This window comes from Prionailurus bengalensis, chromosome C1 (genome assembly GCF_016509475.1).
Source record: "Prionailurus bengalensis isolate Pbe53 chromosome C1, Fcat_Pben_1.1_paternal_pri, whole genome shotgun sequence".
Lineage (NCBI taxonomy): Eukaryota > Metazoa > Chordata > Mammalia > Carnivora > Felidae > Prionailurus > Prionailurus bengalensis.
Genome location: NC_057345.1, coordinates 30,536,256 through 30,552,294, shown reverse-complemented (window position 1 = coordinate 30,552,294; position 16,039 = coordinate 30,536,256). Strand labels below are relative to the sequence as shown.

Sequence of the window (16,039 nt, the reverse complement as noted above, 5' to 3'; positions counted from 1 at the left end):
TTTTCTCCAAGGGATGCTGAAAAGGCTACTATTTTCCACAGAATACAGGTACTAGACGGCCCTCCCAAACTTTCTTGGGGTTCCAGTTTTTAGCTATTAATGTAAGGACAAAGCAAGCAGTGTTCCCCTTGGCCATCAGCATAAAGTTATTGTAAACAGAGCAAGTAAAGCAGGCAGCAAACAGGCAACCAGATTCCAAAATGTCACATGCAGTATCTCTTCTGTTTATTTGTTTAGTCCAATCACACAAGACACCCCCCCAAAAAAACACGAACCAAACAAAAAAAACAAAACCCCAAAATCTTACTAATAGGTTTAGAAAAAAAATAATGTTGTCTTACTGAGTTATGGTTAAAATCCTATATATACATTGCTCCTGCTCCTGATGTAAAACCGTGAAAGAGGACTTTTATATCAAGGAAATTAGTTTGCAACATAGTAACTTCTAAAACTGATTAAACACTTTCAAGTTTTTATCAGAATAGGTGCTTTTAAAATTAACTTTTTTTTAATTAATGAAAATTATTTTTGTTTACTGGAGTAATTGCAGAATGAGTTAAAATAAAAGAAGCTACTTATGGGCATATCTGAATTCATGTGAGAACTGCACCCTTTAGCTCTAAACACTTCAAAATAGGACTATAAATCACTTCCAAAGAAGTTATGTAACTGTACTGTAAACATTTCTACCAGGTTTATAAATATGCCTCACCAATTTAATTACACAGGCCGAACCAGCAATCCACACACACAAAGGGGAGGTGGTGGGTATGCCAGCCTCTGAGACACATGGCACCTTGATCAGGAGCACACACTTTAGAGCCAGACTGTCTTGGAACTGAATCCTGTTCTGCCATTTATTATTTGTCTGTCCTCAGGTAAGTTATTTAACTTTTCTGTGCTTTAGTTTCCTATTCTGTAAAATGGAGACAATATTGGTCTGCACCTCATAGCCATGTAAATGTGTTATCATCTGTAAACTGCTTATAACAGCGTGTGGCATCTAAAAAGCTATGTAAGTATTTGTTAAATGTACAGAAACTCTGAACAAATTCCATGGGTACTGTTTCAACAGAAGGGTTCTATGCTCCATCAACTTATAACAGTTAGAAAAGCTAGGGCTTGGCTATTTCAAAGCATTCGTAAAGGCAGCAGATGCCACAGAGCCAAGAGGCACCACAGTTTAAGAAGCAAAGCCATTCTCAGTGGGCTGGGGTGTGGGTTAGGGGGACAAAGCTTAAAAGCCAACCTATGGGAGACTGACTGGAAATCGAAGAGCTGGAATCAGAGCGCTTTATTTTACTCCCAGGATGGTGAACTAGAATAAAAAAATAAACAAACACAAAGAAACAGAGACAGAGCAGGAAACGCAGAAACTGGTCAAGAAAGACAAACTGGCAGACAGTGGAGGAGCCTCCTGTATACCCACATGCAGCTTGGCCAGCAGGAAAAGGGAAAGGCCGCAGTTGAAGAGGGTTTAGCCACCGGAACCTGATCCCCTCTCCTCTGTTGCAGCCCTCACATGCCTGTAGCTGCAGCTGCCATCGTTCGCATGAAATTTCCCATCTTCTTTTGCCTTTGGGCTGGCATGCCCACCCTTTCAAGTTCAGCACCCCAGGGTCTTGCTTCAGTGATCACCTGTCTTAGAAGCATCTGCGCTGAGGGCTAGGTGTTCATTATCCCCTCTCCTAGCCATGGGAGATGCAGTCCTTCCCTGCACGGGAGGAGCCCAACACCCTCCCCGAGTTTCCGGCATAGGAATCAGGAGCACTAACCAGGAACTTCAGAGGCTTCATTAGGCTCCTTTCCAGGCTAGTGTTAATTTAACACCTCAAACCGAAACACTGGAAGATGCCAATAAATTCCTAATTCTTGTTACTGTATCTCAAAACCTGTCTCCCCTGACAGCATCCACCTCTCCTGCTTTCTCTTCTTGGTCTACTCAGGCACCCTCAAGTTCCAGTCTGTGCTGGTGGAGTAGCTTAACAAAGGAAAACCCAAACAGACCCACTACCAACACTTTGTGTAAGCATGAAAGATAAAGATCAGCGGTGAGGGAGTACCTAATGTGTAATTTATGCTCAGGAAGGTTCCTTACCTCGGCAGGGATCATTTTTCACTAAAAATTCATCCAGGGCCATCCATCCTCCACCAACTCGGACCATCACTGTGCTGCGCAGGATGCGGACCAGCCGCAGCTGCTGAGAGTCTCCAAACTGCAGGACCAAGGGGACAGTGATGAGTGAGTGCGTCCTAGAGAGGCCGAGGCCTTCTTCCCAGAGCAGACTGTATTCAGACATGACACATGACAGTTTGACAGTCTGCAGGAGAATTTTAACTATTTGGCATTTTTCACAAAAGAATTTAAAATACGGAACAGCTGAGATATCAAGGTAAAGACCAGTGTCTTTCTGTTGGGATCAAGTTAGCTTTTGGTAGTCATGCCTCTACTGTGGGGCAGGGCAGAGGATGGACAAATGTTAGCTCACCTCAGTTCTTTTAAACATTCTGCCCAAATTAAAACCCAGTAGTAAAATTCTTTGTTACGTTAGTTTGCTTTCATAAATGGTAGACATAAAGTATATGTCAACTTCTGAATACAGTGCGCTCAAAAGGTAAATGAAGAACAGCAAATACTATTTCAAGCCTTAAGGAAACCCTTGCAAAGCCATCATTATTACGAGCTTAGAAGGAAAACTGATTTTCCACACAAGGTTTTCAGAAATAAGCCCTCTATATTCTCTAATTGTGAGGTCACCAAGCAGAAAGTTTCTTCAGCTAAACAAATGATTATAGAATTTTACTAAAAAATTTAGCTGAAGAAAATAAAATTTTAATCTACCATGATTACATAGTATTCAACAATTAATTTCAGAGATTAAGACAAGTATGACTTTCTGATATTTATTTTTTCCTTTTTCCTCACCTAACATCCCTATTTCTTAGCCCCGTTAACATATGGAGTTTCCTACTGCATAATAAATTACCCTCTTCCTAAAATAAGAGGCAACAAAAGAGAATCATGCGGAGATCCCAAAACAAAAATCAAACATTTGGTTGGAGAAATAGCATTCCTAAAATTATTTAATTCAAGGAGAATGCTGGGGTTAGGGTGGGGGCGGGGGAGTGAAGGGACTAATTAGTTAATTCACATTTTTAAATTTATAAAGGAGAACCACAACTTAGAAACAAGGCATAAAAATTGAAAATGCCAGAAAGGATGTTTGAGAAAGGCACATAACCAACCTCCCTGAAAATTAATATATTTGCAGTAATTCTCTGTATTACTCTGCACTGGCTCAAGTGCACTGTTTATATAGGCAGCAAGGTGACTGAAAAGTATTACCCCCCTCCCCAATCCTTTACTTTGAAAATGACTCCATTTTCGAATGACTACATCTCTCATCTACAGTTGTTAAGATTTTATACAGAGTGACCACAGCAACAGCATGGTGTAGTATAAAAAGCACTGAAATGGGTGCCCAGAGATGTGAGGGAATAAACGTCCTGTCCTGGGAAGGAAGCTGCCTCTTGGGCCTCTGAGGGTGCCTCCCTCATCAGCTGGCCCAGCAGAAGAAACGGGGAGGCACCGCAAGAGGAATGGAGAATCCCACCACAACCAAGAGCAGTGACGCCAGAGTCACTAGTCGGGGTTCTCTCTGGCTTGGTGAGGAGAGGGAGGAAGTAAGGAACTCACTACATCCTCCACAGTGAGTCAGGAAGGGACTCCAAGAAGTACCTTATCCTTCTATTACTGTGCCCTGTACTTTATCTGTCAGTGCTTAGAATTACTTCACTTGACTCATTCCTCTTTAGTCCTAATTTTTTTTTCTGAAGTGCTCTCTGAAAGATTCTAACTTGTTTCTGCTGAGCTGTAAGGAAAAGGGGGTTTGATCCAAGCCAGCAGCAAAAGTGGCTGGGGGGAGTTGAGGCCAGAGTAGTAGAAGGGGCCATAGCAGCTCTAAAAATGGGGAGCTGTGCAAACCTGGCAAAGCTGGGCAGTGAGGCAGAGGCCCCAGAAATGTCTTGGGGTGACAGTAACTTGTTTCCTTCCCTTCACTGGAAAATCCCTTACAGTGACCTGGGTTCTTGCAGTGGCTCTGACACTAGCTGTGTGACTATCAGCATGGGATCCTTTGGGTCTCAGGTGCCTCATGCACAAAATGAACTCCAGGACTCTGTTTCCAATATTGGAGCTAACTCATCTGACCCTTACTGTCAGTGGAGCAGTAGAGGAGGAGGTCACTGTCACTTCAAGGACCTGCCGGCTGTGTGTGCAGGTTATTAGCAAACAGGTACAACTTTTAGGTATGACTTGGCACTTTCATGCAATGACATTTTAAACCCAGTTTCTTTCTATCCTCTGTTCTTCCCACTGGCCCAGAATGTTACTGGAGTGAATGACTATTGCAATACCTAGAACCTAATATTGACTGAAGGCCTCAAATAAACTCTTAGTGGTTCTGACTTCATATCACAAGACAGACTTTACCCATGCAACTTCCTTCCATTTGAAGGCACAGGACCCCAGAGCCCTCAAAAGATCTGTATGGTTAGAATTACCAAGCGGAGTCAAAAGCATTTAATCTTTTCTTGCAAGTCTAATTTGATCCCTGAGATTTTGGCTGGCTGGACATAATCAGCACACTTGAGGCTATGGCCAATCATGACTGCTACACTATAGTTCTCAGGCACCTTATAGTTATAAAACATGTAAATACAAGTAAATATTAATAAGGTCTTTAAATAGATGCAGTACTTAAGTACCCCAAGACTTTTTTGATTTATTGTACATTATAAAATTTGTGTTAACTGTCAAAAGACTGGTATAAATCAGAACTGTGCTGTTTGGTATTCTGATTTCCAAAACAGAAGTATAAGACCAGGTTGCTTTTGGAAACACGTTGGATTGATACCACAGCTTCAAATTCCCCTGAATCACATTACTTCAAACTCAGTCCAGCATAATACCATTTTTAGCCAATCTAATTTTAAATGGAAAATTTCATCTCCTTTAAAAAATAACGTACTTCTATCCTGCTGCTAAGACAGCTTTACAGTATCAGCCCTGTTAGCAGTTTCTCCACTTGGTAAGACAACCAGATGTGACCCAGGCATGCTTCAGATTATGTCCTCTCCCCACAGCAAAGAACAGGCAGCACGAGCTACACAGACCATTTCCACCGAGGAGAATGTTGCAAGGCACACTGTACCTGATTGCCGAGGAAGAACTATAGACAAAAGAGTAAAGGATGGAGGAAATGGAAGAAAAAAAAAAAAAAAACAGAGAACATTTTGTCAAATTAACACTAAGGAACAAAAATCATGCAATCACGTTACCAGTCTTCAAGCATGTTCTTCGAGAGCTCCTGCCACAGGGGCGTGGTTTTACAAATTAATTTAAGACCTAACTTTTCCACTCTATTGCTCTTGTTAATTCATGTCTCTCAAAGGCATTAAAAAAACAAGAAAATAAAAAGCAATAAGCAAGCACAAGATTGCTTAAAGTTTTATTAACTAGATGCCCTGGACTGGATCCAAGGCACAATCACCTAACACTTGCCAGCTAAAGAGCAGCCCAGGGTGGTTTTGGTGTACTTGGAAGACACTTTAATGTACTGATGGAACCTAGATTCCCTGTTTCTAACTCAGTACAAAAAGCTGTACAATCTGAACCCTCTTTACCAATCCTAGATTTTCCTTAGGACTTCAGAGAATCCAGATAAGCTGCTGAATATATTTAGAAGTGCTGTTTCAGATCCCTCCTATGCCCCAAGCCAGGTCCCCAAAGAAGCTAGAACACAGCATCATTCATGGTCAATTATGTCCACACTCAGCACAGCCTTCCAGGGAAGACTACTGAGGCTGGTGTCCCCTTAGTGCATCAGCTCAGAGCAGACAGAGCATCCTTTGGGACCTTGACAGAGTTCCGCCAGCCCCCTCTGAACTCGGGAGCCACTCAGGCTCACAATGCTCAGCACTTTGGGGTAATCCGTCAGTCTTCAGGTAATTGTTGCCCTATCTTATGGAACAAGTGTCTCCATTTCCCTAAAGACTTTGGTCAGCAAAAGAGAGAACTTCGATATGTCTCCTATACTGGAACTCAAGTACAAGCCTCTGTTAGCTAAATATGACGGTATTTTTCAGATGGGACTATGTAGGGCACTAAGCTTAGCCCAGCAGGACACCTGACCTCTAGAACCTACAGAGAGTGACCACATCTTAAGTCCTACTGGCTCTGGTCCTCCAAGCGTTGGTATGGGGAAGGTGGGACCATCTGGTCAGCTGTGTGCCAGGTTACTTTCACCTGGAAGGACCATATAGGAGGAACAACTACCACAAAGGACTAGTTTTCTCTTCCTTACCCGGTATTTATTCTCTCCAATCTGCTCCACCTGAAACCTTTTTGCACATTTGCACTGAGCCACTTGTCTTGTGACCTATTGGTTGTGAACAACAAAAAAAGAAAAGTGTGAGGGATAAAACAAGACTTCCTCTTCAGAGAAACAAAGATTTTTACATGTAAACAGAAAGCTATTTGTTATGTCTGTTTTAGATATTTTAGATTTTTGAGACATGCATTTATCCTTTATTCCAAATTAATACATGTCACACATTTGTTGGTCATACATTTGTTTCCAAGTTCCTTCAGAAAAATGTGCTAATATGCATGCATCAAAATCAAACCAAGTACAGCAAACTATGAACTGTTTTAAATTTAAACCTAGGAGCCTCAGAGTCCCCAGAGGTCAGTCCTGGGGTGTTCCAGGCCATACCCAAGACCTGCCCCGCTAACCTCTCCTTTTCTAGGATCAATAAATCCTGAGATCTCCATGTGTTACTAATGAATTTGCTATTTTCAATGTGATGGATGAGATTTTCAACATGGAGAAAATTTTTAACTAGGCAGAAAGGTTGGTTGGTATACACCGTGTTAAACATTACTTCACATTTTACTCCTTAAATGCTTTATTTGAAGACCACATGCTCCTGGATACTGACATAGAATGCCCAGGACTGACTGAGAGAGGACTTGTTCTAGGCAACATGGTGTCTGTGAACTGGAATGGGTGTGGTAAGTCTGTGAACATGGGAGGAACCACAGATGTGACTCATTTGAGTAAAAAGTCATCTAGACTGAAAGAGAGAGCTCAATAGCCAGAGATACTCTGGGGAATCATCCTCCAAATGGGAATTTGCCAAACAGGACTCCAAATAATGATCTTGTGACAGTTAAGTCACAGGGCTGATATGGTCATTGCACCCAACCACTATGGTCAAACATGTGCTCAAAATACAGTTATTTCCCATACCTCATCTTCAATTTTATCCGCGTCGGTTGTTGGGCGGTAAGCATCCTTGTTGGGATGCAGAGCAGCCACGAATTCATAGTAATCGATGTAGCCATCTCCATCTCGGTCAAAAATGTCAGCGACAGCAGTCATCTCTAACTTGGTGGTAGGAAACTCTGGAGAAAAGCAATCACATTTGGAACATTTTAACGAACAGTGCTTACTTGGCTTGCTGGAGGGCATATAAATACTTCTTGAAAGAAAAAACATTTATGTCTTGCTTTTTGCTCAAAAATAATATATGCCCACTTAGAAGATATAATGTTATAAAATACAGTACCCAGAGACTACTTACTGTTAAGTTTTTGGTGTTTTGATTATAGACTCCCTCCTCCCCCACTCAAAAGAAAAAAAGAAAAGAAAGAAAAAAAGGCAATATTTCAGGTATACTGAAAGATGTGATATTACAACTACCCACAGGCCTACCATCCACCATGAGAATTTACTTATCTGCTCCACTACTGCTGGATACTTCGATTATTTCAGAATAGTGACAATGTGGACTAGGATGAAGTTTTTTTTCTGTTTAGACAACTACCTTAGGCTCTTGAAAAACTGCTTCCCAAAGAAGTGTGAATATTTACAGTAGCCAGGGTGATTTATTAAAATGTGAATCAGATGGTCCCTCAGGTGAAAACCTCTGGTGGTTTCCCACTGTCCTGCTGCCTCTAGGATCAGAGGTCAGATCTGCTCTCTTCACCCAGGGCCTACCAGGCCCTGCACGAGTTGGCTGCTCTTGACCTTTCCAACTTCATCTCTTACCACTCCCCTAGATCATGACAACCCAACCACATTAATCTTTCTATTCCTAGAACATGCCAAGTTCGTGCCCACCTCAGCGCTTGGAACCTGCTGTTCCCTTTGCCTCTCTTCCCTTAAATATCACCTCTGCAGATAGGCCTTCCTTCGCCACCCATGTAAAGTTGCACAGCTGTGAGATGTGCTCTGTGGCCCTGGCAAGTCACCTAGCTACTTTATGCCTCAATTATTTCTCTTGCTAAAAATAATTGAGATCATATATTTTGTAAGCTGCATACAGATGTCAGAAACGGGTATTATGAAAAATTTTGAATTTCAAACACTTTACTTAGAACCTCATCGTTCACAAAAGTTGGCTCTTTAATCTACACCTCAAACAGGTTTTACTTGCCACTCTGTGTCAACAAGACCCTTTTTTTTTTTATTCCCAGCAAAATGAAATTCTTGTTTCCATCAAAATGATAGGCCAATTTTAATAATAAGCAGGTACATTACTTCCTCCCTAACCCTATTGCTTTAACTTCAGAAAGACTCTTCAGCCAGAATATCGCTTGCTTCTACCAAGTGCAAGGAATGCAGATGTGACCCATGTTTGGAAGTATGAGTGAACTCACTGGATGCTAGAATGCCATCAATAAACTCCTGACGTGTTATCTTCCCGTCCTGGTCCTTGTCAATTCGCCGGAAGAAGTCCATCACCCGAGATTTTTTGTGATTCATCCAACGCATATACTTTTTCCTCCAGACATCGAAGTCAAAGTTGGCAAATTCCTTCAACTAGAGAGAAATCATAGGTGTCAACACGATTTATTCTTTTGGCTCTCAAATCTGCCCGGAGCATACCAAAACTTTCAGACATTCAGTAAAGCCATGCAGGCCTTCCGGAGGGGCATCAACAATGACATCCGCGTGCTCTTTGTGAAGGCACAATCTGGGTCCTTCACTTAAAGCTGTGATTGTTTACATGAGCTGTGGTATAGCGGAGCAGTGAGAGGAACGGTAACTGAACAACCACCATGGAAAATATGGAGCACGCGGAACAAGAATGGGTGGAACCAGCCTTGCTTTCCCTTTGCACTTTTCGAAGGATCACCTTCTCAGATGTAAGGGAATGGATTCTATCCCAGAAGAGAAGTCCTTAGCACTCCTCACTTATGTGCTTTTGAAAAGAACTGTGGTCACACTGAGGCCCGGGTCGGAAGGCTCATGTTTCCCATCATTTTCTGAGATGAGAAAATTTGAGTTCTGGCTGGAAGCATTAAGAATCCAACCCGTGCGTGCAGCAAGCATGTTTCTTTGGAATGGTGCCAGAGGGGGCAAACTGCCCGTCTGACCTCCATGTGAAATATTTGGCTTTGGCAGAGGACAGCAGGCCTGAGCAGTGGGCAAGGCGAGGTTTAGCTGCTCGGACTACGTTGGTGAGACAGACTCAGAATGACTGAGACAGGGCAGCCGTTCTCCCCCTGGTCATTCAAACTCCAAAGTTGGAAGGAATAGGGAAAAAAGAAAAAGCCAAAAACCAAATATGCTTAAAACTCAACTGACCTACAGAAATAACAACAAAAAACACAGAACACTCACTTCCGGGCATAGCTGCTTTGACAGGCACAAATAAAAAAAATATAGAAGATATTAGAGGTTTGTTTTAGAAATTAGGAAGTGTAGTACTAGATTTTTTTAGGTTGGTGTTAATGATACTTCAAAATAGATTTGCTCTTCATCATTAGTGAATATTCAGAGAAATCACAAGGTCATAAAAGTTACCCTTGTTTCCTAATTGTGTAACTTACACCTTTACATAAAGGGCCCAATAATGGTTGTTAGTGTGATAAGCTGCACACCTGGAAGTAACTCAGCCAAGTTCTGCTTCTGATTCTTGACCACAGCCAGGTGCTGAGGAGGGTCGCATCACAGACCAGAGCCTCATGGACTGGCTGGTCGCTTGCTTGCTTGCCTTCCACAGCTAGGTGCTATGTATGACCTACTCTGTTGTGAGTGGTCTCCTCACCCATGAGCTTTCTCCTAGGGGGACTGAAGGACACAGTACTGGCTCACCCTGGTCTGTCCTCTCCTTCTAGAGAAGTAGGTCAAGGTACACATAGTAAGAGGGCCTCAGAAGGTTAAGTCACCTCCCTCCAGGAAAGGATGCTTGGCAGGGCCTTACCTCTTCCAGTCTATCCAAGGCATCGTTCAGCTTCCGCTGCCGCTCCAGTGCTAGCAGCCACACCTGCTGCCAGCGGGCAGACAGCTGGTTGATTCGTGGGTTTTTCGCTTCAGACTGTGAAAGGATTGGCATGGGAGGAGGGGTGGACTGACTCAAGGACTTCCCTAAAAGGAAAAATAACTACGAGATTAGAAAAGCTGCTTTTGTCAGTTCACAGAGAGAAAGTGCCATATGTGTTAACTTAGGAGACCCTTAAAATGGTATCCGGTAAGTAAATGCGAAAAAAAAACATGGGCAATATTCATGTATTAGGACTGCTCATTTCAAAACTATTGATCTTCCCTCCCAGCCAACAAGTACTTATTTCATATCTTCAAATCAATTCTGTCCTCAGGGAACTGAGGAAATGTCAACTCAACCAAAAAAAGCAGTGGCTCTAGAGGAGCAGATTTATCTTTTTAATTAAATTAACACAAGACAAACGTAAACAGCTAGCACTGATGACCAAAACACTGGAAAGGCCACTGCAGTAGAATCTGCTCAACCACTTCAAAATTATGCCAGTCCAAGAAAATGGAATATAGCTACTGCATGTTGGTATACAAAAAGTGAGTTTCAAAAAAACATTTTAGTTCAAATCCAATACAGTTTTTGAAAAAATAGGGAAGTTTTTTGTTTTGATTTGATTTTAAAGTAGGCTCCACAACCAATGTGGGGCTTGAACTCACAACCCTGAGATCAAGAGTCACATGTTCTACTGATTGAGCCAGCCAGGCGCCCCAAAAAGAAGTTTTTTGATAGGGACTTGGAAAGTGGTCATCTTCAAATAGCAGGAAGGAAACACCCTAACACAGGAGGCTAGAAACATACTGCTGCCGCTGCGGGATTTCTCGATGAAAGGCGCGTGAGCAGGCTCTATATTCTTCCTTTTGTACGTCTTGGTGACCCGGTCCACATCAGGCTGTTTGCGAGTCATTTCCTCCATAAACATCTGTCAGACACAAACAGGGAAAAGAGTTAAAGAGTTTTCTTGGACTGAGACAGAATCAGGCAACTTCACTCACAAAGCCCAAGCTCATGATGGACAGACCAATTCACAGATGCCTTTGTACACGGTCTCACTCCTTTCAAGAAACAACTGAGCAAGGCACTTACTTCATCAGGTATGGGAAACCTGAAGAGATAAGACAAGGCTTCTGACTCCAAGGAGCTCACAGCTGAGTGAGGAAAACCAGGAAGTCAGAGCAATGAAGGCCACACAGGATACCAAAGAAGGACCTAGGAGACCCTCTCCTGCTGGTGGCTGTGAAGACATAGGCTGCCATGCTATGAGCGTGCCAGGTGGCTGAGACCTGAGGGCAGCCTCTGGGAGCTAATGGTGACTCTTGGCTGACAGCCAGCAAGAACATGGAGACCTGGTCCTATAACCACAAGGAATCAGATTCTGCCAACTGAATGAGCCTGGGTGAGAACTTGCAGCTGGGGCTGACATCTAGATTTTGGCCTGGTAAGATCCTAAGGAGACCCAGCTAACTCAGGCCCAGACTCCTGCCCCATGGAAACTGCAAGAGAGTAAGTGTGTGTTGTTTTAAGCTGCTAAATCTGTATGAATATGATAAGCAGCCATTTAAAAACAAATACACAGGGCAAAGGAAACGGGCTCCATGAGCAACACAGGAAACACCGCGGCCACATGACATGGTGACAATACCTGATGTTCGGCAATGAGGGCTTTAACTCGGTCGATGTTCTGAGGGATCGGCTCCTGGTCCCGCTGAATGAGGGTGGTCTCAGCCCACTGGATCCACGCCAGAAGTTCTTCCAAGAGCTCGGCATTAGCCACCAGTTCTGACAGGGCTGTTTCAAGACGCTGCTGGTGCTGCTTAGCCCATGTCAGGACCTAGGGAGAGAAAGAAAATCCATCGCCTCTCTCAGTCAAGCACATCCTTTGTTTCCAAAGTTTTTTCTTCCATCTGATCCTAACAATGACTTTAAGGGGGAAGAACACTCGAATACTCCAGAGGCCTCACTCTTACTCTAGTGACAGAGCTGGAATGAGCAATCAGCACTCCTGGAAGCAAATCTAGTATGAATATCCTATTAAACACAGGACTTCTCGGGAAGGAAGGAAAAATACCAAACCATGTCCACTGGAATTCATCACTGAAACCATCACTACACCAGCGCTATTCTCTCAGACTGCTGCTCATTACCAAGAAAACAGTCATGACTAAAACGCTAACTTAATTCTTACTGACATATTCACGGTGGGTGAAAAGAGTCCTTATCTGGGGGTGGGTGGGGAAAGCTCAGTAGCATTTTCTCACCAGAAACCCGCTTCACGGGGCACGTGCTGTCCCCTCTGCAACCAGGAACCCACCTCCTCAAAGCGAGCTCGGATGATAGTGATCCAGTGCTTGATGGTAGTGATGCAATCAGGATGGCACACAGCCAGGATGGCTTCTCCCATTTGTACTGCTGCGTTAACATCCACTCGCTTTTCTTCCACTTTCTTCATGAACTCCTTGAACAAAAAAGATTTGAAAACAAAAACTTGAGAAATCTACTCTAGCAACACTGTTAGTTTACACTGAGGGGGAAAAGATTTCAATGCATTTTTCCCTCCTCTATGTGTTAACACAGACCTCAAGCCTGCATTTGGGTGTCTCTGGCACTTTGTTCCCAGTTCTGAAAGACGTGAAAAGGTGAAGGGTTTACACAAGAAGGACTTTCTCAGGGCTCCTGGGTGACTCAGTCGGTTAAGCATCCGACTCTATTTTGGCTCAGGTCATGATCTCGCAATTTGTGAGATCAAGTCCTGTGTTGGGCTCTGCACTGGCAGTGTGGAGCCTGCTTGGGATTCTCTCTCTGCCGCTCTCCCACTCATGCTTGCTAGCATGCTTTCACTCTCTCAAAATAAATAAATAAGCATCAACAAATAAATTAAAACAATGATTTTCTCTGCTACAGATGACAAGGTATAGGGACCCAGAAAGGTACCTCCTATCCCACACCAGGCATGACCCTCTTCCTATTCTTAGTTTTTCTTCAAAAAAAAAAAAAAAAAAATCCTGTTTTTATTCATTTCCATGCATATAAACAATACAGTCTTAGACAAATGACAACTATAAAACACTATGGATATTTAAAAAATACTGAAAAAAAAAATCTGCAACAGAATACCACATATAAAGCCCAGATCAAAATCTCCTGATTAATTTCCCACTTTATTAGGACAGACTGTGGCCCTCAAGACTGCATTATATTCTGGATATATATATTCTATATAGAACTTGGTAAGAGGTCCAGTGTCTGACGCTGGTAATGTGAGTAAAGGCAAATGAAGCTGTGTGCAGGTGAGGATTCTAGGGGGTGGTACAGCCCACATTTTTCTTTATATGATACCACGCTGTTTTCACTTGTTTACAACCAATACATATTACTTTTGTAAAAACAAAAGAATGATGTTTAAGGTATCAAAAAACCCACTAGTCCCTTCCCTTTCATTCCTGCCAAACCAATAATCTGGACCCATTCTGGTTCCAGTCCTTTGCACGTGAGGTTGGAAATTCCCAAACAAAAGCAGGAGGCAGCCCTCACCCTGGTGGGTAGCATGGGTCACTGCACCCTGGGGCTGGATTACCTTATGGGTGTCAATGAGAGACTGCAAGGCCTCCGTGTCATCAGGAAGTGCTCCCCGAAAACGAAGCGTTTGCTCTGCTTCAGAAAGCCACTCCAACAGCATGTGGACTGTGTCCCGAAACTCTTCCGCCTGAAATAACAAAGCACAGCAGATTGAGCCTCTCTGCAGCCAAGGTCCTGGACATTGGGGTAATGTCAGAGAAAGGGTTGGGCCTGAACGCCTTTGTGTGTCACAGGCACTGATGACCCTATCAAGGCCCCACAAAGGTCATCTTTCATTTGTAGATCTTTAAAAACCAAATTAATTTTTTTCTCTGAGTGAACATTAAAATCTTGTAGAACATTCAGAAGATCAATGTTTGGTTTTACATTCGAGACTGGGTGGAACTGATCCTGATAAAGAAATGCGAATGAATCTGCTAGGATCCTCTCCCTTGGGTTGTCGCCAAAAAAGTCTCTAACCTGTTTTAAGGCCTGCTCCAGTCGGCTTTGTTTGGAGACGGAGAGCTTACACACAGTGTCCCAGCGAGTGCTCAATTCCTGGAGCTGCCCTTTCACCCATGTGGTGTCATCACGGCTATTCTCAATCAACTCTCGGCCTGACCGCTTCAGTACCTGAACGGTTCCTGTTCGCTTTCCCAGTTCCTTCTGGAAAACCTAGAAAAGAAAAACAGAAGAATTAGTTTGCTGAGAAATGTTCTGAACCCATGACGTCAAACCACAGAGAAAAGGAATCGTTCAGTCCAGTTGTCCTTGGTAGGTGCTAGTCGTGTGTCTTTTATGCACAGGGAGGCAGGACAATGTGTAAGAAAGAACCATCAGAAGAGGTGGCTCTCAAGATGAGTGGTGTGGCTCTGGGTAAGCTGTTTACCTGGAGTCCCAGTTTCCTAACTTGTAAAACAGTAGTAACGTTACAGCAAGATTTCCAGAATCGTGGGAGAAGTAAGAACACATTCTGCCATGCACATAATAAGAGTTTGTTGTAAATTCGAGTAAAGCTGAATGCTTTGTGCTAAAACAAGAGGATATAATGGAGGTCAACATGACAGGTGTGGGTTACACTAAATACCACTGTGCAAGGTGCTGGGCTAGCGAGGGTCAAGGATAGCTCAGAAAAGAACTCATTTTCATTGTAGGAGTCAGTGGAAATGGGTATCTTGAGGGGCTCCTGAATTTAAATTCATTGTGTGACTCAACTGAGAGGTACAAACAAGAAGGGGGGAACCCCAAGACAAATTGTACACATCACCAAATCCAAATCAAAGCAATGTTGGTGAATCCTTTGTGACTGATGCAGAATCCCAGTGATACACACGGAGCGAGGAGTGGTCTCTCTGACAAGCAGAGACACAGGCTCTTCCAGACTTCCTTTCTCCCGATGATGAGTCGGAGCAGGAGGCCTGCTTAGGCGGAGGAACCCAGGGCTCTGCCTCCACGCGGCGCAGCTCCCGCCCCTCACCTTATGGGCGTCCATGAGGTTCATGACCAGGTCGAGGTCCCCGTGCACGGGCTGGTCCTCGGCCAGCTGCGGCTCCACCTTGTACAGCCAGTCGACCAAGGCCTGCAGAGCATCCATGAACTGACCCGAAAACAGCAGGGCCTCCTCCAACTTGTGCTGCCTGAGAGAAGCACACAAACCTCACTGTTTTGGGGGATCCCTTTTCTTTGACTGGCTCACAGTTCTGACTGCTGAAGGGAACACTGCTTGCACTCTACAGAGACAGGGCCCTCCATGCTGGGCTGGTTCGAAACAGATAAACAGTGACAAAGAGCTATGCCTAGACATTTTGAACCAAACTGCTCTCTAGAATGGATTTAGTACAGGAAACAAGTGCAGATACCCTTCTGGCATCTTAGGAGTCCAATGGTTATATATATGGATACACGCTAATGCCCCAAGTTCTGTGCTAATTACCTTACACCACTCAGGTGGAGGAGGACAGTTTCAGCCATGGTCTGAGTCAGGAGTTGTGTGACCCTGGGCTTTCTCTTCACCTCTGTGAACCTCAGTCACCTCATCCAAAAAATTGTGGAGCACAATATAAAGATATCCTAATACTTAGCATAGCATAGTGGGCACCCAGGGACAGGAGTACAACTTATGGAACCAAACTCAAAAGCT

General features: G+C 43.5%; 1 protein-coding gene across 1 annotated transcript in view; it reads right to left on the bottom strand.

The window, feature by feature from the left end:
• Positions 1-16,039, bottom strand: part of MACF1 (microtubule actin crosslinking factor 1) — a 331,566-nt gene that overhangs the window by 10,692 nt on the left and 304,835 nt on the right. Inside the window, 13 exon segments of the mRNA XM_043578675.1 lie at positions 1,250-1,318; positions 2,099-2,216; positions 5,214-5,231; positions 6,366-6,440; positions 7,314-7,468; positions 8,726-8,888; positions 10,276-10,439; positions 11,146-11,266; positions 11,987-12,175; positions 12,656-12,799; positions 13,919-14,047; positions 14,380-14,574; positions 15,377-15,536. Of these exon segments, the coding sequence (XP_043434610.1) occupies positions 1,250-1,318; positions 2,099-2,216; positions 5,214-5,231; positions 6,366-6,440; positions 7,314-7,468; positions 8,726-8,888; positions 10,276-10,439; positions 11,146-11,266; positions 11,987-12,175; positions 12,656-12,799; positions 13,919-14,047; positions 14,380-14,574; positions 15,377-15,536 (1,700 nt within the window).